The 19,777-nt window shown below is 40.0% G+C and overlaps 2 protein-coding genes across 2 annotated transcripts; both read left to right on the forward strand.

The window, feature by feature from the left end:
* The first annotated feature begins 8,042 nt into the window (after nt 1–8,042).
* On the forward strand, nt 8,043–9,890 carry nkx2.9 (NK2 transcription factor related, locus 9 (Drosophila)). The gene is given in 3 exon segments (XM_034235468.1): nt 8,043–8,440; nt 8,890–8,911; nt 8,913–9,890. Coding segments are annotated over 3 exon segments (729 nt in total). The 5' UTR covers nt 8,043–8,283; the 3' UTR covers nt 9,463–9,890.
* A 7,029-nt stretch (nt 9,891–16,919) lies between these two features.
* Nucleotides 16,920–19,367, forward strand: nkx2.1 (NK2 homeobox 1). Its single transcript, XM_034235423.1, is given in 3 exon segments — nt 16,920–17,503; nt 18,155–18,771; nt 18,773–19,367. Coding segments are annotated over 3 exon segments (1,041 nt in total). The 5' UTR covers nt 16,920–17,145; the 3' UTR covers nt 18,839–19,367.
* Nucleotides 19,368–19,777: the final 410 nt, after the last annotated feature.

A 19,777-nucleotide genomic window follows, 5' to 3' on the forward strand; every position in this document is an offset into this window, starting at 1 on the left:
GCGTCAGATTTGTACATAGTGTTATTAGATTACTGAGTGAGTGTTCAATATCCTCATAAACAAACACAGATGTATAATGTCAGTGAGAATTGTGTTCAAATACACATTTATTTGTTTTATTTAATTAGCTGACATTCTGCCAGACAGAAAAACAAACGAGTACAAGTCGGAGTTGAGAGCAATGAGAATAACTTGTAATCCATTTTTTCAATTTCATTTGTGTGTGTCAGTGTCTGTTAAAGAAGAAGAGTGAGGTTCACAGGATTGAATGCAGCACTGAGGCCTCCTTAAAGCGGCATGCAGTGCCACTCCCAACATGGATAAAAGGTGAGGCAGGCTCATGCTTTTTATTGCTTTATTTAATAACATGTTTTGGAACCTGAAGCTGCATATGTTGACAGGAGGATCAGGTACAGTGAGGGTGAGTGCAGAATGATAATAATAAGGGGGAGCGCGGTGCACATTAAGCAACAAAAGCTCCTGAAATCAGACACTTCCTGTTGCGTCCTACAGTCAATAAGGTACACGCGTAATCAACGGTCTTTCTTTTGGTCAGACTGTCTGCAGAGGGTCACTGATGCTGCAGATTAGTGTCAACACGGACATCATGTTCATTTTAAAATACAGTTGCGCCATCTAGTGGACACTTAGGAGTGAAATGATCAAGTCATTACTGAAACAAATTAAAGTGTTTAGCTCCTTAGTGGAAGTACTTGTGTATTTGGTATTTTAATGTCAGTCATAATTTACCAATGCAATGTTTTATCTATACAATCCTGTTCTGTAAATTAAATAGGTACTTTTGTTGTCTGAACATATAAGTAAAAAAGGTGTGGTTCTTTGACATGCATCATACCAAGTGAAGGCTTTTCAAATGAGTTTTTGGTTGATCTAACATTAGCATCCTAAGTGCCTTTTTATCTGACGGTCTGGATAGACAGTAACAGCTTCCTCTAAACATGTAAGTTGCCCTTCAATAAAGCACTGAACTAATAACTGCAGCACGAGAGAAATAAATGACCCTGATTCATTCTTTCAGATTCCCCTCTAAGTCCACTGCTCTTCTCTCATTGATGCAGAGCATGGGGAGCAACAGGTACACACTTATATTTGAATTGCAGTGATTACCAAACTTGTACTTCTGAGGAACTTGTTCTCCAACACAGATGAAGTGAACTCGACCCACAGTGTGTGTTTGGTTAGATAAGTTAGAAGGAGGCCAACAGGCATCAGTCAGTTTGAATGTGTGTCCTGTAGAGGGCAACCAAGTATCACAGATATCCCACAGGTCAGCTGGAGCAGTCAGTCCAGAGTCTGAAGCTGGTGTTGGAGGAATGAGAGACAAATACCTTTTAATGTTTTGTTTCAGCATGGTGCAGAGGTTATCAGGGCCACGATCACATCCACTGATCCACTGCCTTGATGTATATATAGACATTTGTATTCATTGGGATAAACCCCTTGAGATGCACCATCTCGTTTTCAAGGGGGTCCCGACAATATCAACAACTTACAGATATACATAAAGAAAAAGACCAAATGCAAAACATGACACACAAGACAAACCACATACAGTCTGTACAATTCAAGCAATGCACACAATCATTACAATTTGAGACAGTCAAGCAAATCAGTTTCATCAATATCAGTTATAACAAGTGCAGACCAGTTGAAGGTGAGATGATAATGCATGTTTAAATATACCCAATGATGAAAGAGATCTAATAGCAGCAGGTAAAGTATTCCAGTCAGTTGGGGCTTTGAACATAAACGCTCTTCTGCCAATCAATTTTTTTGCAGAGGGGACAGAGAAATAAATCTGAACAGAATGTCTAACTTGATGATTTGGTGAGTAGGGTACAACATACTGCTTTAAATAAGGGGGATAGTTAAGATAAATGCATTTAAATATCAGCTGAAGCCAATGCGTGTGTCTTCTTACATTTAAAGAAGGCCATTTAAGTTGGTTATACATTGTGCAGTGATGTGTACGAAAAGGACAACCAAGAACAAATCTGCATAGTCTGTTGTAGGCTATGTTGAGTGGAGCAAGATCTGATTTATGTGCATTTTGGTAGACAACATCACAATAGTCCATAATCGGAAGAATAAGTTGAGAAGCAATTCTCTTTCGGACACGTAAAACAATTGTAAAGTAAACTCACATGTTTTACTTTATGTTGACCTTAAACAACCGAACTTTGAAACAACATCCATGACATTAATCTGGCTGCTACTTAGAAATGATCTATCTAATATAACATATTCGAATAACTTGTAGACTCTTATTGCACTATTTCACTTTTTTACTATTTTTCTTTTTGTATTTACTTGCACTCTTTTTTTCTGTTCTTGTTTTATTGTGTTGCCCTGTTGGAGGAGCCTGTGACCTAAGATTTTCATCGTCATAACTACACTGTAGCTACGTACGTATGACAAATAAAAGCCTTGAAGATGGTTGATAGAAGTGAATACAGTGAGACTTCTATAATGCAGTCTGGAACTCATTTCCTTGGTCTTAATTAATAGAGAAAGAATATCTCTAAGGAGCATGTTCTGTATACTTTACATGCATTTGATGATATCCAACTCATATCATCAACTTATTGGGACTCATATGTGACGGGCTGGGAAGATGGCAGCTGTGAAAACAACTCTGAATTAGTTCAATACTTTGGAAAAACGTTTTCATTTGTTTTTCATCCCATTGATCAGCAATCACTGTCACTGCTGACTTGGTTATTATTATTAGGTAATCAAGATAAATATTGATAAGCCTATAGCCTGCAGGCACACACATAAGTGGGACATTGTGGCTTTCAATTCAGTGTATTCTTCTCAACCTGTCTTTCTTCAATTACAAATACTAACTCACCCAGAACGATTATTACAACAACAAAAAAAGTTTTTTGTTTTGCACACTTAAAAAACACAACAGATGAAACATAATATACCGTGCAGAAACACCTCTGGGCCCATTTTAATATTCTACCTAAATAATGTTGGAATTTAACACAATATTTCAATAAAAAATAAATACAATAAATATTCAAAAGTGATGGCCAACTAATCGATACAACATATATATTTGTTCACAATATGTTTATTGGTATTTTCTTATTGAACAACAAAGTACATCACAAACACATACACGCATACACACACCCTCACATTGCACCAGTATTAAAAGCATAGGCCTACAAATAAAATAAATCAAACAGAAATCATTACACAGTTTCTTTTCAGAGGCAGTCCACATTCCCGTCCCTCATAATGTGCATATATGGCTCCCAGAGCTGAACAAAGTCCTTCCGCTTGCCCTCAGCAAAGTCAGTCTTTCTAGACCAACACTTCCAGAAAGTTCCTTCAACCAAATCCTCAGTGATGATGGGGCATCCGTACATTTCCAACATAAAGCGATAGCCCTCCTGGCTTGAAGAAGGCCACAATCCAGAAGCTTGGTTTGTTTTGAAGTCCTTTGGATATATTCCAAGTACACAAAGTTTGACGTTCAAAGGGACATTAATGTTAACATCTCTGACAGACACCTAATTACATCCTTCCAGAAGATTTGAATTTGTGGACATTCCCAAAGACAATGAAATAAAGTTCCTTTCTCATCCAAACACTTAGAGCAGACATCTGGAATATTGGCAGACATATGATGAAGTTTGACAGGAGTTATCTACATTCTCATTAACCATTTATTCTGAAGTAATTTGAACCTAGTATTTATTGTCTGACTTTGTGCTTTTAGGCAAGCAGCATTCCAATCTTCCTCATCCTCTTTTATATCCGTTTTCCATGCACTTCATTGATCTAATGCTGATTCAGTGTCGATACAACATGTTTAATTTGATTTCAATCAATCAATCAATGTTTATTTATATAGCCCAATATCACAAATGTTGCATTTGTCTCAGTGGACTTCACAGTTTGTAAAGAATATCAGTATGACAATACGACACCCTCTGTCCTTAGACCCTCTGTCCTTAGACCCTCTGTCCTTAGACCCTCACATCGTACAAGGAAAAACTTCCAGAGAAAACCCACAGTTTAAAGGGAACATGGGAGAAACCTCAGGGAGAGCAACAGAGGAGGGATCCCTCTCCCAGGACGGACAGACGTGCAATAGATGCTGTGTGTAAATTGAAAATATAATACATTTGCAACATAGGTAGTCCAAATGTTTGGAAATGCATGTGTCTATAATAAGAAGATGAATCCACGAGGATATCCATCCAGGACCTATGATCATATGACTCCGGATCCCGGCGTATATAGACATCAAAAAGAAAGACATTTGGGGAAGCTGGGTTATTCGGAACATGAGAGTACACAGGTACAGACAGAGAGAAGGAAGAAGTAAGATGTCCCCCGACAAACTAAGCCTATATCAGCAAAACTAGGGGCTGGATCTAATCAGCCCTAACTATAAGCTTGATCAAAAAGGAAGGTCTTAAGCGCACTCTTAAAAACGGATAGGGTGTCTGACGCCCGAACACAAACTGGAAGCTGATTCCACAAATGTGGAGCTTGATAAGATTTGATTTATTTCAAATGTGTAAAACAATAATACAACAATTTAACATGAGAATTATTATACGATACAAAATTAATCAGTCAATTTGAAATACAAAAATATTACTGATTCTAAATTATGTATAAAGTTACAAATAATCGACTTAATTAAACATCTGAAAAGGGATGGAAAGAAGTTTACACTTATACACATATAATAACAATTAATAGTAAAACATACTTTTATATTAGTATTTGACATGTTTTAAGTGCTCTTGATTTCAAAACCTTCCTATTCATGTCCCACTTTCCCCCTTGTCTGTGGAAATCTGATCGGTACACACTAAGATTTGTTCCTTAAAGCACCGTACAAACAAACCTGACTTTTTTGGACACACTCTCACTCGTCAGCACACACACAGCTGCTAGATGATCAAGCAGCCTCACAAGACCCCCGTTTCCTGCAGAGAGGGTGCTGTGACTGCCAGGTCATTATCCCCCTGCAGCCCCTCTGCAGAATGCTAATGGTATTTACAGGAGGGAGAGGGGAGAGGACACCAGCGGCAGGTGCAGCTGCTGGAGCATCGTGCTGCTCTGAGGGGGAACAGAGGGGGCATTGTGGCCGTTAGGTGATGGGTAATCAGTCAGTCTGAGATCAGATAAACATCCTCGCTGTAGCTTTGTGTCGAGCTCACTTGTAAACTGCATGCTCACAATTTGAGACACAATACAGAGTTTATCACTGGACACACGGAGTCAAATAGGACAGTTGTGGGGATGTTGTGCAGGTTTGATTCATTGAGTGACTAAAATAACTAATAAGCAGTGATATTGGTTTTAAGTTATGTTAAGATTTATTTACACAGCACTTATGGTCACGACAGTGCTTCAATATAAAATCTGGATCAGTTTTAAGTATATGAACGATGTATTTACACGTTAAGGTAATCAATATTTAGTTAAATGTTTCAAAATTAGATCAGTAAAGCAAAGGTAGAATACAGGAACATATTCACACTTTTATTTCATCATGGCTGGCCTGTTAAATTGTTTACTTTAAAGGGGAATTTTCACAGTTTTTCCAACCTCAAAGTCGGTTTAAAGGTGTTTTAAATAAGTGAGGAATAATTGTATTAAGTATAGATGCTCCAGAGTGAGCTGTGTTAAGTCTGAAGTTCCCCAAGTGATGTCACTAACAAAACAACATTTGATCATCACCCCCAGTAAAATATTTAGCAAATAAAGTTATTTTACACTCTTCAATTTCTTAAAGTCACACTTGTCTTTCACATTTTGACTGAAAGCCGAACGTCCATCTGAAATAATAAGCAAAATACATTTTTGGAGTGATGGAAGTCTAAATGTATATTTCATTTCAACAAGGGACTTAATCACATGGTTTAGTGTTGAATTACAGGGTTGAAAATATTCATTGAGGTCTGAAATGTTAGAACTGTCACTTCAGCTGCTTAATCCAGAACCATGTGAGAACAAAATCTCCATTTGGCTGAGAAAGGGATTGGGAAAGAGAGCTGAACAACAGAGTAAATATTTGGCAGTGGAGAGCTCTTGGGAGATGCAGAGGACCCTCTCCTAGTGAAGCCTGCGGGTGTTAAATAGATTAAGTGTCATTGTGGACAGAGAAATTCCCGCTCTTTGGACATGACTTCTCTTTGCCTTTGCGTGTTTTTGCTCTCCAATCGAGTGCACTCTGTAAACTGCACTCCAGCAAACTTGTGGTACTGTAATCCTCTGGTGTTTGTCAACCGCTGTGAGGCTGTTGTGTACACAGACAGGATGCTAGAAGGGGAGTGAGTCCTCTGTGTTTGTTAAAAGCATATTTCTTTATAAAATCTGCTTAAACTACAGTTTGTTTGGCAGGGAAACACGTGTGCGTAAAAACCGGAGATAATGTTGATTTCAGAGCATTTTTTGCCTGCTAATACAGGTCACCGACTTGGTTGAACTCTGATTATCTAAAGGGAATTTAATACGTCTTGAATCACACATGTAATATTGCTCCGGACTATAGACTTGGTGGCAGTAGACGCAGAGCAGTAGATAGTGTCCCAGATCCCATTCAGCTCCATTCAGAACCATGACAACACGGAACAAGCTCGGATTTATCCTGCAAAGTTAAAGGACATTGTGCCGGGGCGTCAATCAGGCATTATTGCGGGACTGAACAAATGCAAAATCTTGACTGGAACAAATGCTTCCAACGGGTCTCGGACGCGGGGCTACATTTTCCCCTTTTGTTCCCCTCCTCTGGTTGGCATGTATTTGTGTTCACTCTCGTCCGACCACCCAGGACGCCTGGGGAGGGATGTCCACCACCAGCACTCTGCTCCGCGGCCTCATGCACCTCGCTGAAGTGGATGAGGGTGGATATCAATATCAAATACAGGGGGGCTTTGCATTTAATGCGTTTTATATTTGTGGAGCCACAAAAAAGAGACACAATATCAGCCTGTAGGCGTCAGAGTGGGAGGAGAATGATAGCATCAGGATTTTGAACATTTTAAAATCAAATGAAAGAGATACAAATCTAGAAAATAAATTACATATAGAAGCCACCGTGTTCTGCGTGTTAAGCATGATGAATTGTTAATGGTTTATATTGATTACCAATTAATACAATCTTTGTCAGCAGTCATCGGTCACTGATCCAATTTCTCATCTGAGTCAGGTGCCGTTTGGGTGTTCAATTAAACGCAATACATTCTCTATTGTATAATAAATGGGCCTCTGCAATACAATTATAATTTTATTGTAACACTTTACTTTAAAGCCCTTATTCTACATGAACATGCATGTTACATTCATCTTCATGACACACTTTTATTACAGAAGTGCCATTATTACTCCTTCTATTCAGACATATTTTGTATTGTCTTACTATATGATCTTATAATATTCTTTCATTAACTTACTTATTGTGTTTATAACGGGTTTAAAATGGTTGATAATAAACGAATTAATACTTACCTTTGCTTTTAACAACATTAAAGTATGTTGAAAAACTACTTGGAAAATGTTGGAAAATATTTTACCATTTTGAAAATGTGTATAGTTATAATATATATCATCATAAATCATCTAGAAAACTCAAAAGAAAGAATTTCCTGTTGAGCTTCACCTAAACATGTCAAAGGAAGTTTCCTCCACCATCCATAAAACGTCAAAACTTCTCACGCTGTAATTAATACGCCTCTAATGGACGTATTAGTTAAACCAACTTGCGGGCATCACGCTAATTGCTCACTTTGTATGCAAATATTGGACACGTTGTTGGGTTGAGGACAGGGGGAGGAGGAGGAGGGGGGAGTGTGATGATGGGACGGGCTCTGTTGTCACTTGCCACCCAAGACGTGATTCAGCTCCAACAATTACCATTATCTGTTTCCCAGTTTGACGATACGGGACGAATCTGTAATGATGACGAGTGTTTCCTTCGCTCATTGTTGAAGCTTTTTTCTTCCTCTTCTTATTCCGCACCTACCGTCATTGGGTGACAGCACTCCAGCCATTCAGGTACTCATCTGTGGGAGGAGGCTTTATAAGCGGGAAGTCTTGTGTTTGCAGCTTATGGAGTGCTGTTTGTGTAAACACTGAGCCCAGTGCACACATTGGTTTCCGAGCCGGTGTTTGGACAGTGCGTAAAGTGAAGAGGATCCGCTGCGTTTTTTTCTCATCCTTGGATAAACTTGCTTACTTGTTTGCGCAAAACAAACCCCGGATTGCACCTACGATTTACACGCCATGGCTGCACCGATCAAGTTCAGTTTTTCCGTGAGGAGCATCCTGGACCTTCCGGAGCAGGACGCGGAGGCAGCGCCGCGGTCCTCCCCGCTGTACTCCTCCTCCTCCAGCTCGCCCTACAGCTCCTGGATGGACTGCGACCGGAGCCCCTGCATGTGTAAGTATATGTCTTCAAACCATATTATTGATGCGGAATTTGTTACATGCCATTTGTTGTAATATCATCCATGATTCCACCATAATGTAAAGATATGTTTAACATATTCTAGCTTTATTTTTGAAATGGTAAGGACATTCTTTATTAATTTGTTTAAATAGATAGATACTGATGTTTTCGAATGCTTTATTTTCAAATGATTAAGGATGGATGGATATATACATGCATTGATTCATTGATGCATATAGTTCCATATACATTTTAAAGATAGATCCATATATATATTATAATCCTATAGATATAGAAGGATCCATAGATATATATTATATAGGCCTACCTATCAATATATGCATAGATAAAGATGGATAGAGATAGATAGACACTTGAAAAAATGTGAAAATATCCTTTATTTCTTTATCAATTTGTAACATGCACAATTCATTCTCCAGCTTCTGATGAAGGCAGTCTCGAGGGCCCCCCCAGACTCCACCAAGCCGGATGACTCGTCCCTGGACTCGGAGCCGGACCGGAGCAAGAAGAGCAAGAAGCGCCGGGTCCTGTTCTCCAAGGCGCAGACCCTGGAGCTGGAGAGGCGCTTCCGGCAGCAGCGCTACCTGTCCGGCCCGGAGAGGGAGCAGCTGGCCCGGGTCCTCAGCCTGACCCCGACCCAGGTGAAGATCTGGTTCCAGAACCACCGCTACAAGATGAAGCGAGGCCGGGCCGAGGGGCTGCTGTTTCAGGACCTGGACCTCCAGCAGCCTCCGATGCTGCGAAGGGTTGTCGTTCCGATCCTGGTCCGGGATGGGAAACCTTTTCACACCTGCTTACTCGACACGGAGAAACTTGGATGTTTACCTCATTCTTCAGCGGTTCCCTTCCCCTTAGTCTACCCCAGTCTTCAGCACCCGTCCCACGTCGCTCTTCCTCCGCGGTACCAGCAGCACTTTCCCGCCGTGGCGGCCTCCAGATTCGCCTGGAGAGACTTTTGGAGCGACTCGGTCCACTTTAATGCCTTCAAGTGAAGGCCTTATCTCCATGCAAAAACTCATTTAGAATTGCATCAAATGTTTTCTGAATGTTTTGCATATTTTCGAGCAACTTAAACATTTAGATTTTCAATATAGAACGAAAGATATTTTGCACATTTTATTTTGATATTTTACTATTTTTTTAAATGCTGATATTTTCTCATATGGGCTTACTGGTGTAGCCTGTAGATTTTGTAATTATCCGGAGAGATAATGTATAATTATTTTTATGTGAAGCTGTTACTTGATAATATTTGTATAAATAATTGTTGTTGAAGACAAATAAGGGACAGTAGGCTTTAGGCCACTATTAGCCTGAATGTTTGAAGGAAAGATTATGTTATTTGTTGTCTTTAAGGAGACTTTCCTTAAAGGTTTTAAGTGTAATATGTTTCTTTTTGTGAACGAAATTATTAATAAAAAGTTTCTCATATTTTGTAAGATAACATTTACTGTATAACGTGCTTTCTTTTTCAATTATCCCCCAGAAGTGTATAATCTGCATCAATTTCTGAAATCAAACAGTTGCACAAACACATATTTTTGCAACTGTTGGATTTCTATTTGAAGTAAAAATGTTTTTTTTAAGTTAATGACTTTCACATTTCTTTTTAAAATATTTTATAACTTTTCCTATATTCAATTAAAGCTCTAAGTCTATTCAATGCTTTCTAAATTATAGGTTGAAGTCTAAAACATATTTAATTTGCAGAATGTAAAATCTGTAGCAGGTCATGCCAGGGGCCCGGAGGCCTTTTATAATGTTAAAAAACTAATTATGCACCGAAAGCTGAGCAAACATCACTCCTAAAAAGGACTGGCTTTGGTTAAGAATACCCAGTAAACATTACAGCCTCTTTCACCACAGAACCCTGTTGTCGTCTGGGCTGCTTTTCCCTTTTATACAATTCACTTTTGTTATTGTGAGGCAAGTAGGATAGATACGGCTGCTACACTCAATGTGGAGATCTTAGTTTGTGCTGTGAGTTTGATAAGGATATAGTATTTAAAGTGGCCTGAATTAAAAGAAGATATTGACTTTTTACAAGCTTTAATCCTTGATATTTTACTAGATGACTGAACAAGTGCATTTGAGGAGATGCAGAATGCACTAAAAGCAAGAAACATGCAAGAAAATAACCCTATTTTTGGAGACACAGACACAGCAGATTTTAGTGTCGATCAAGTGTAGTGTTTCATTGCCATTCACTTGTGCAGTTACATTTGTTTCGCAGCAGCAAGGACAGAAGTAAGTACAAATAAGAGCTAAATAAAACTAAGTAAAAGTAGAAACTATGCAAGAGCAATTTAAAAACTCAATTATAAGGCAAAAGTGACAGTTGTGTGACTATAAGCAGCACATTTAGCAGAGTACAGTGTATGTAAACAACATATTTATCCCCAACTGTGAAACCAACTCCAGTGAACAGTTAGATTTAGAGAAGAGCTCGTGTTTGATATCATCTTCTCAAAGTGAAAAATCGAATTTAAACGCTTCACCATGAAAAATATGCTTCAGTGTTTAAGATCATGTCAGTATTTCATCAGTGACGAGGGGGGTCTTCTGCTTTCACGCCCCCTATAATGTTGTTTGCTCGTCCTGTGACCCTGCAGCCCATCGTCCCTGTCACCTGGCCCTTTGTCCCCCTCGCTGGGGCCACCTTGTATCACATATGGAGGGGACTGGCCGAACCCCTCAGCTCGCTGCATCTCCCCTTAAACACTCTTTTTGTCTGCGTGTCTCCCCCTGAATGGACCATTGTCCCTCACCCAAAAGGCACCGAGACAAAATCTTTAGTGTTTCAATTCCCGTGATGTTTAATCAGTCCCTGCGACAAATTTATGAGGTTTAACTGCACAATGGTGTTTTAGAGCATCTTGGGGTTTAAGGGTGACAAAGACAGGCTTTTAGAGGTTGCCATTGGTTTTTTAAGTTGGTCAGAGGAATTGTCTGAAAAGGATGGGTTTGTATTAGCCTGCCCATCCTTTAGTTTTACTCACTGGCCTTATACCCGGGGCCCCTTTAGGAAAGTTATAAGGTCCACATAAACCAGGCCACAGGAGGAGGTTTGTTAAGATGTTGAAAATAACATTTAATGCATATTAGGTCCTTATCGCCCTCAGAGTAACCAAGACACATTCATTTTTTTTATTTGACCACAGGCATTTACTTTAAATATGCATTTCAAACACACTTGCGTTTGTCCAAATGTTGGCCTTGGTGTTACAGTTTGTCTATTTGCGAACTGTATATATTTTAAAACGTTGCAATTATAAGCTATGACGTAAACAAGATATAGTTTTATACCAAAACATTGGAATACTATCATACTGAAAATATGTGTTCTTCATGCTGCTTGTTTAAAGGCTCTTTAAGAAAACAGAAGACTGGATGTAGTTAAAATCTCCTTTTACTTAAAAAAAAGATGTGTAATTTTTGTGGTTAAATGATTTGGTGTTTAGTAGATCTAACGCAGCTTTTTAGGTCGTTGGTTGTTTGACATACAACACAACTACTAAATTAGCATTTCATTAACTGGTGTCAGCCTATATGAGCTGCAGTATTTATGAAGTGATTTACAGCCTCTGAGCTCTGAGTGGTGTTCTGCAGGTGAACAGCAGCGGGTCAGGGGAGGACACGGTTTACTTTATAGACTCAGAATACAGCAGCTCAGGTGGCGAAATGTGAACGTTTGGATGATTCAGTTGATGATAGACCACTATGAAACTGGTGCTAAATTGATTGAGATGTGACAGATTGAGTATGACGATGAGCAGCCCTCTTATTGACTAAAGTGTTTTCAGCGTTTCCATTTAACTGTTCATTGAGATAAATGGAAAATTATTGACTTAAATAAAGTCAGTGGCAGTAAAACTGTCTATTAGCAGATGAATGTGTTCATACAGTGAGGATTTTCCCATCCTGTGACATACAGTATTTAAGATAGAAGGTAAAGGTATCTTGTGTGTAACAGGAGAAATGACATGACAAGAAAATATCAACATATGAACCTACAATAAGCAATATCAGAAAGAAACAAAACTTAATCAGCTCTAGTAAGAAAACTGACCATTTTGTTTAGCCTCAGCTATTCAATCAAGTATCTGAGACTGAACGTGGAAACTCCCTAAAGTCACATTTTAATACACATAAATATGTTTTTACCAATAAAGTTAATGAATATATAATATACTAAATTGATTGCATGTATAGCGTTTATCCGTCTTAATGACTCGTCAAAGAGCTTTTACATACAGCGTTCACCCATTCATTCAAACAGAGGCAGGGTGCCACCTGCTAAAGGAAGCTAACACACACACACACACACACACACACACACACACACACACACACACACACACACACACACACATACACACACCGTAATTTGAGGTTAAGTATCTTGCCCAAGGATACAGAATCAGGATCAGAATACTTGTATCATTCCCATAGAGAGGAAATGTACGTTGTTACAGCAGAACAGATCCAGAGACAGCTTAATGTTACGTAAGCATGCATAAAGAAGTATTAAAGTAAAAAAGTTACAATATAAAATAAAAGTTACACAATTTACAAAATACACATCCTGTAACAGTTCTGAGGATTTAGCAGCCAGCCATACATCTAACATGTTGACTTCAGGGGCCGGTATCGAACCCAAAAACTCACTACTTACCGTTCTACCTCACAGCCACAGTCAGCCCTAAAATCAGTCTCAACAAAGGTTTTGTAACATCACATTTAGCTGCTTGAGAAACACACCTTCGAATATGCAAAACTGATGCTGGACATGAAAATGGCACCTGTTGTGACTAACACAAAAAAAATGTTTAGTACTTTTTATATATTTTGAACAATATCAAAGCAACAGCTACATAAACATAAAATAAGAATAATAGTAAAGATGGAAACAAGGCAATGGCAAATAGAGATAACATTATAGGGCAAAAGGGACAGTGCTGTGAGTATTTGCAGCACATTTTGTACAGTGTATGTAAACACCACACTAATATATCATGTGATTAAGTAATGATAGCTATCTTGTCTGTAAATACAGTATATGAAGTACATCGATAGTGTTTCCCATCTTCACCTGATACTTGAAAGTGATTGTTATGATCCAGCTCTCCACTAGAGGGCGCACTAACACACTGTATCACTCCTCCCTTCCTGCAGTAAATGAGACCCAACGGGGTGATGTAACTCTTTGGATGGAGGCAGCTGTTGTTCCACTAGGGGCCGTGCTTCACTAAACAGAGAAAACACCACCATGCCTTACTCTCTTTGAATCCCCACTGCTCTGCTGCTGCTGATTGGCTGCAGAAAAATGGCCTCCGTACTATTTGCCCTCTAATGAGTCAAGTTATTGACCCTTTATGATTTACAGTCCCTTGGGATAGAGGGTAAAAGGAAGCGATGAATTATTATTTGTGTAATGAATGCAGCATAACTTTTTACATCATAACACTTTCCAAATGTTAGGTGATTGGTCTGTTTTTAGAAATGAATAAGATGTAGTCCACCCTGCCACCCATAAGTGTGATGTTGAAGCTTTTCTTCTTAGTTTTCTCACCTTCTTCTCAGAGTCTATTTTTCTCCTGCAGCTCATGTCCTGCAGAACAAGAGTTGTATAAGATGTCACAATAGAGGAAAAACTCAGAAAAAGTTTTGAGGGGAAAAATCCTTAATTTCTGTCGAGACAAAATGTGGCCAAACCTTTGAGCTGTAAAAATGAGATTTAATAGGGACTGTTTTAGGATGCAGGATAGTATGCAGGCTTTAGTTATTGACCAATGATGGCATTTTCCATTATATTAAAGTGGACCCCAAATGTTCGTCTTCATGGCTTGAATGTAAAACAACTATAATGTTGCATAATTTGATCTATTTTATACGCCCTTTAAGATGTGTGCAATGGAGAAACCTGTGGATATTTTTCATGCACATGTTTAGTTAAATTGGTGGCTCATTAGCAGATATAATGTGACCTTTTTGCGTTTGATTAATCCATTTTTTTTCCATCGAGGTGCATGGTTGTAAATACAGTGTGAAGCTTTCCCTGTGATGTTTTTATGTTAACATTTACAGAACACTTATTTATTGGTATTTGTTTAAATGCTAAATGATAACAGTAACTTTCTCCTTTTTGTTTTAATTGCACAAACTTATGTTTCCCCGTGTGAAGCTCTTCTCTGGATTACATCATGCGCCAATCAATTCATGAACAACAACGTGAAGCCTCGATAACAAAGCTCGGTAGCCTCATACCCGCCACTTCAAAGTGTCCTCATTATTCTGAGGAATTAGCCCGAACATTTGGACTAATTACCTCTAATTGCTCATAATAGCCCTGTGCCAGAACAGGGGCAAGGTACTGATTTAGATGATTAAGAATGTCTTGCGAAATGCCGTAATTAAGCCAGGCATAAGCAAGATTTACCTTGGATGCAGAAACATGCTGTAATTTTAATTGCCTGTGATTATATGGCCTGCGAATTATGCGCCTGCACCTCGGCTATCATCCAAACAATTTATTTTAACTGTAATATTTAGCCCTGGACTATAGGATAATATTGCTTAATTAAAGATAATTAAGGTAATGGGATGATATGGATTGTTGTGATGTTGTGCACCGCTCTTTAAATTGGACCAGTGCAGTTTTCTGCAAGGCTGCAGGTAGTGCACAGATGATTCTGCCGGCAGCCGTGACATATGCAGCCAGAAGCCGTGAAGCCTGCAGAATACACATCTGCTGCGGGTGATCCGCGTGACAAACTGTCAGGATCTGCAGGTCACTGCTGCTCTGCCTGCTGTGCACAGACCCATAATAGCTTGCTGCTGAAGGTGCATCAGCATAAATCTGAGTAAAAGGAAAAATAAACCATTACATTCGGTGTTTTTTTGATCCAGTTCTAGTTAAAATCATGAAACAAGCAGAGGTTTAGAGTCACAGTGGAAACAAACTGGATCACAATATTACTCTTGATTAATTTCTGCTCTGCCACCAGAAGACGCTGTGTTTCTTTAATTCCTCCATAAGGAGAGGCGCAGACCTCTGAGCTGCTGGAGGCATCTGCTGCTGCTGCTGCTACACTGACGTGAGACCTGCCGGCAAGACCTTTACAAAACCGAAATTTAATTATAATTGTTAAAACAAGTGCTTTTTTTTCTTTCTCTTTTTCTTACAGTAGAGTTTCAGCTCCGGTTTGATCCTGGCGTCCACTGATTGTGTAAGTTTCAAGTTATTCTATTTTTATTCTGCAATATCTAATATCGTATGTTTTGAACCTGAAAAGCAGCAGAAATTATAACCTGGTACCCAAATAATAACCTGTTAAGGCCCTTGCTTTACATTTAAACACGGACAATGTTTTTTTTTTTAAATAATGTGTTACTTCTCATTAAAACAAGGAACATATGGAAGGAATATAAAAAACAATTTAAAGTAGAAAAACTTGTGAAAATTGCACATATGATATTAATATTCAAACTAACTTAACGAAAAATACTATACTAATAGTGTTATTACCCCATTGATGGTTTAAGAAAGGTTTATATTCCTTGTTTGAAGTGAGAAAATGTCTCTTTGCGTAAAAGTGTTTTTTGGCTCTAAAACGCGCAGAATACTCTACCATTTATTGACCTCAAAGCTGTTCACAAGGAGCCAACATATTTTATAGTTCCTGTGTAACAATTATAACTGAGTTTTGATTGAGTTAAACTGTTATGCTCCTTGAACATTCAGGCAAGATGCTATGAGGCTACCTGCATGCGTCGTGCTGCAGGAGAGTACTTGAACGCCGTTAACTTCACATGAGAGTCTCCACTCTCTCCTTCTCCACTCAATTTTTTTATTTTGTTGTTGTGTTTTTTTAGCACATCTTTTATACGAGTGTGTGCATCTGAATTTAAGGTAACACGCTGCTTCATCCAATGATATCAAAAGGAGAAAACACGAGGGGGGTTAATCATTTACTCACCCACTTAACACGCGGATGTGTATTTATTTACTTATCAGTATCAGTCAATTTCCCTCCCCGCAAGTGCACTTTTGCATGTCTGAGTACGATAAGGCATAACACAAACAATCCTGCAATCACTGGAGGCCTCTCATGGCCATTAAAAGTCAGTAGTTCAACTGAGGAGTGGTTCTCCAACTCTCAAGTCCATATAGGCCTCCTTTCATCAAGAGGTCCTCGTAAACATCACTACAGTTAATAAAGTGTATTGTGGTCAGTGCAGTCCCAAGGTGCAGCGCTGTGTTTATCAGCCTCAGCAGCAGCTCAGAGACCCCAAACGCAGCAGCTGCAGCAAACCCTGACAGCCAGCATTACTGATCATGTACAGCGCATATGTTATTGTCAGTGGGAGGAGAGCACATGTCTTGTAAGTGAAATTACGCTCGGCGAAAGGAGGCAAGAGCTGTTTTGTATTGTTGCCGATGCCCCGCCTCTGATGGTAGCCTTAAACCTGGCACCCAGCTAAAACAAACCAAAGCCAGCACCGAGCTCCCACTCAATCCAATTAAGGCGGACTTGAGGCTCTCTCCTACGTGTTCATCTACCAGGATCGACGTTGAGACAACAGGAACCAGAGGGGCTTTGGCCAAAAAAAAAAAAAAGAGAGAAGGAGAGATTGCCTTGCCTTCTAATTTCTCCCTCTCCAGCCCCAGAACAATGTCGATGAGCCCTAAGCATACGACTCCTTTTTCTGTTTCCGATATCTTGAGTCCCCTTGAGGAGAGCTATAAGAAAGTAAGTATGGAGAATAACAACTTGGGGGCACCTCTCACTTCTTACCGGCAGCCGCAGGTCTCTCAGGCGGCGATGCAGCAGCACCACATGGGCCATAATGGGACTATGTCTGCGGCTTACCACATGACTGCGGCAGGTGTTTCCCAGCTGTCGCACTCGGCCATGGGGGGCTACTGTAACGGCAACATGGGCGACCTGCCGTCGTACCAGGACGGCATGAGGGGCAGCACCACGGCCACCGGCTGGTATGGAGGCAACCCAGACCCTCGCTTCTCCTCCAGTGAGTATCCTGCACCTGCTTTTGACTTGTGTTGAGGGTGGATAATGCTGGGAAGCAGATGTATGTGCATGCTTCGTTGTGTTTCTGACACCTGTGCTCTAAAGTGGGCACTCTATAAGTAATACTGTAGTTTATATTTCACCCAATATGTTTTAATTAAATTATAAGGGAGAAGCAAAATCAGGCATTTCATCTTTGGCTTTCAAGATCTGGAACAAATATTAATATAGGGATAAATCATGCCGAAAATATATCAATATCTTATTTAAGATATTATATTTAATGTATTATATTTATCATATTTATCAAATAATTACTGGGTCCTGAGCTATTGCTGCAATGTGTGCCCTCTGGCTTGAATGGTATAGTTAAGATAATAAATTAAACGGACTTTGACACGCATTAGTTTGTTTAATGGATAAGGGCACCTGCCACTACAGGAATCATTTCAAAACTAATTTTTACTCCATTGAAATAATCTTCAGGGTTGTTATCTCATGAATGCCACATTATAACATCCATAAAAAAACAATGGAATCTGGATCTAAAAAATGAATTTACATGAAGTGTTCCACATAAAGACAGAATTATTTGTGCACACTTGTTTCGCGTAAAATCAGTAATTTCATTGTATTTATTTTTTTCCCTCAGTTTCTCGCTTCATGGGCTCGTCCTCGGGCATGAACATGGGCAGCATGGGCAGCCTCGGCTCGCTGGCAGATGTGGGTAAAGGTATGGGCTCCCTGTCCAGCACCCCGAGGAGAAAGAGACGCGTCCTGTTCTCCCAGGCGCAGGTCTACGAGCTGGAGCGGCGCTTCAAGCAGCAAAAGTACCTGTCTGCGCCGGAGAGGGAACACCTGGCAAGTATGATCCACCTCACCCCGACCCAGGTGAAGATCTGGTTTCAGAACCACCGGTACAAGATGAAGAGGCAGGCTAAGGACAAAGTGTCCCAGCAGCAGATGCAGCAGGACGGCGGCTCGTGCCAGCAGCAGCAGCAGCAGCAGTCCCCGCGGAGGGTGGCCGTGCCGGTGCTGGTGAAGGATGGGAAGCCGTGCCAAGGCAGCGGCCACACGCCCACATCCTCCGCGGGGACCCTGCACCAGCAAGGGGGCAACAATGTCATGATCATGTCCAACAACTCGTCCGGCCTCGGGCAGCACCAGAGCCAGCAGGTGGGCAGCACGGGCCACTCTCCGGACCTCGCGCCACACTCCTCCAGCCCCCCCTCCCTGCAGAGCCAGGTGTCCGGCCTCTCCCACCTCAACCCCCCCCGGCGCAGAGTACGGCTCGGCCCTGCAGTGCTCGGCCCTGCTTTACGGCAGGACGTGGTGACAGGCACCGGCTGTCATTTAAAACCTTCTATTTAAAGAAAAAGTAGGCCTACATTTCTTTTCTTTCAAGACTCGGCAAGTTTCACTGTAAATGTGCGAACCTGAACAAGAACAAAGTCTTGAATTTTCACCTTTCTGGAAGAATGTGACTTATGACGGAAGGAAGAAGGGGAAAAACATTTTTGACCAGAAACTGCGGAAGTCTTGGGATTTATTTATGTAAATTATATTGAGACAAAATAAGTGATATAGGCCGCAGTATTGGGGGGGGTAAAGTGAACCTGAACAGTGACAATGCTGATCCCCCCCCCCCCCCCCCCCAAACACAAGACTCTGATTTATAATAGAATTTAATGTAAGCCGTAGATCTAGCTTGTATATTTCTGTAAAAGGTTTTAGCTATTTGTTGTACAAAGTTTTTGACGCAATTGTTGTCGTTTCATTGGTATTTGTACGTTTTATTTCTTTGTAACTTATATAGACATTTGACTTACTACAAAACAGTCCTATTAATAAATTATGGAAACAAGGCAGTTAAGGTTTTTTTTGTGAAATATGTCAACAAATGCGGTGTAAAAAATTGCCGAAATGTTCATTTGGGGGGAAACACAGAAGGGCAAAAGTGAAACCAAGCGATATTATTATTACCAGACATACTAATATTAGGATTATTATTTGCTCGGTTTTTATTAGGGGTGATTTTCTTTGGTTTTTAGCGAATCTTTATTGATTCTTTTAGTGAGAACATTTGAAAGAATAAGATAAGGTCGCCAAATAGTTTCAGGTTTGGCATGAATGACTAAATCAACACACAGGCTCTTATTCTGACATGCCAATTAAACTAGGGGCTATTATTCTGTTTTATTTTCTGACAAATCACACACCGCTTATCGTTGCAGACTGCAGCTCACACAGGCAGAGCAAGCGGAGCCTATATGAG

Source organism: Gymnodraco acuticeps, unplaced genomic scaffold (genome assembly GCF_902827175.1).
Source record: "Gymnodraco acuticeps unplaced genomic scaffold, fGymAcu1.1, whole genome shotgun sequence".
Lineage (NCBI taxonomy): Eukaryota > Metazoa > Chordata > Actinopteri > Perciformes > Bathydraconidae > Gymnodraco > Gymnodraco acuticeps.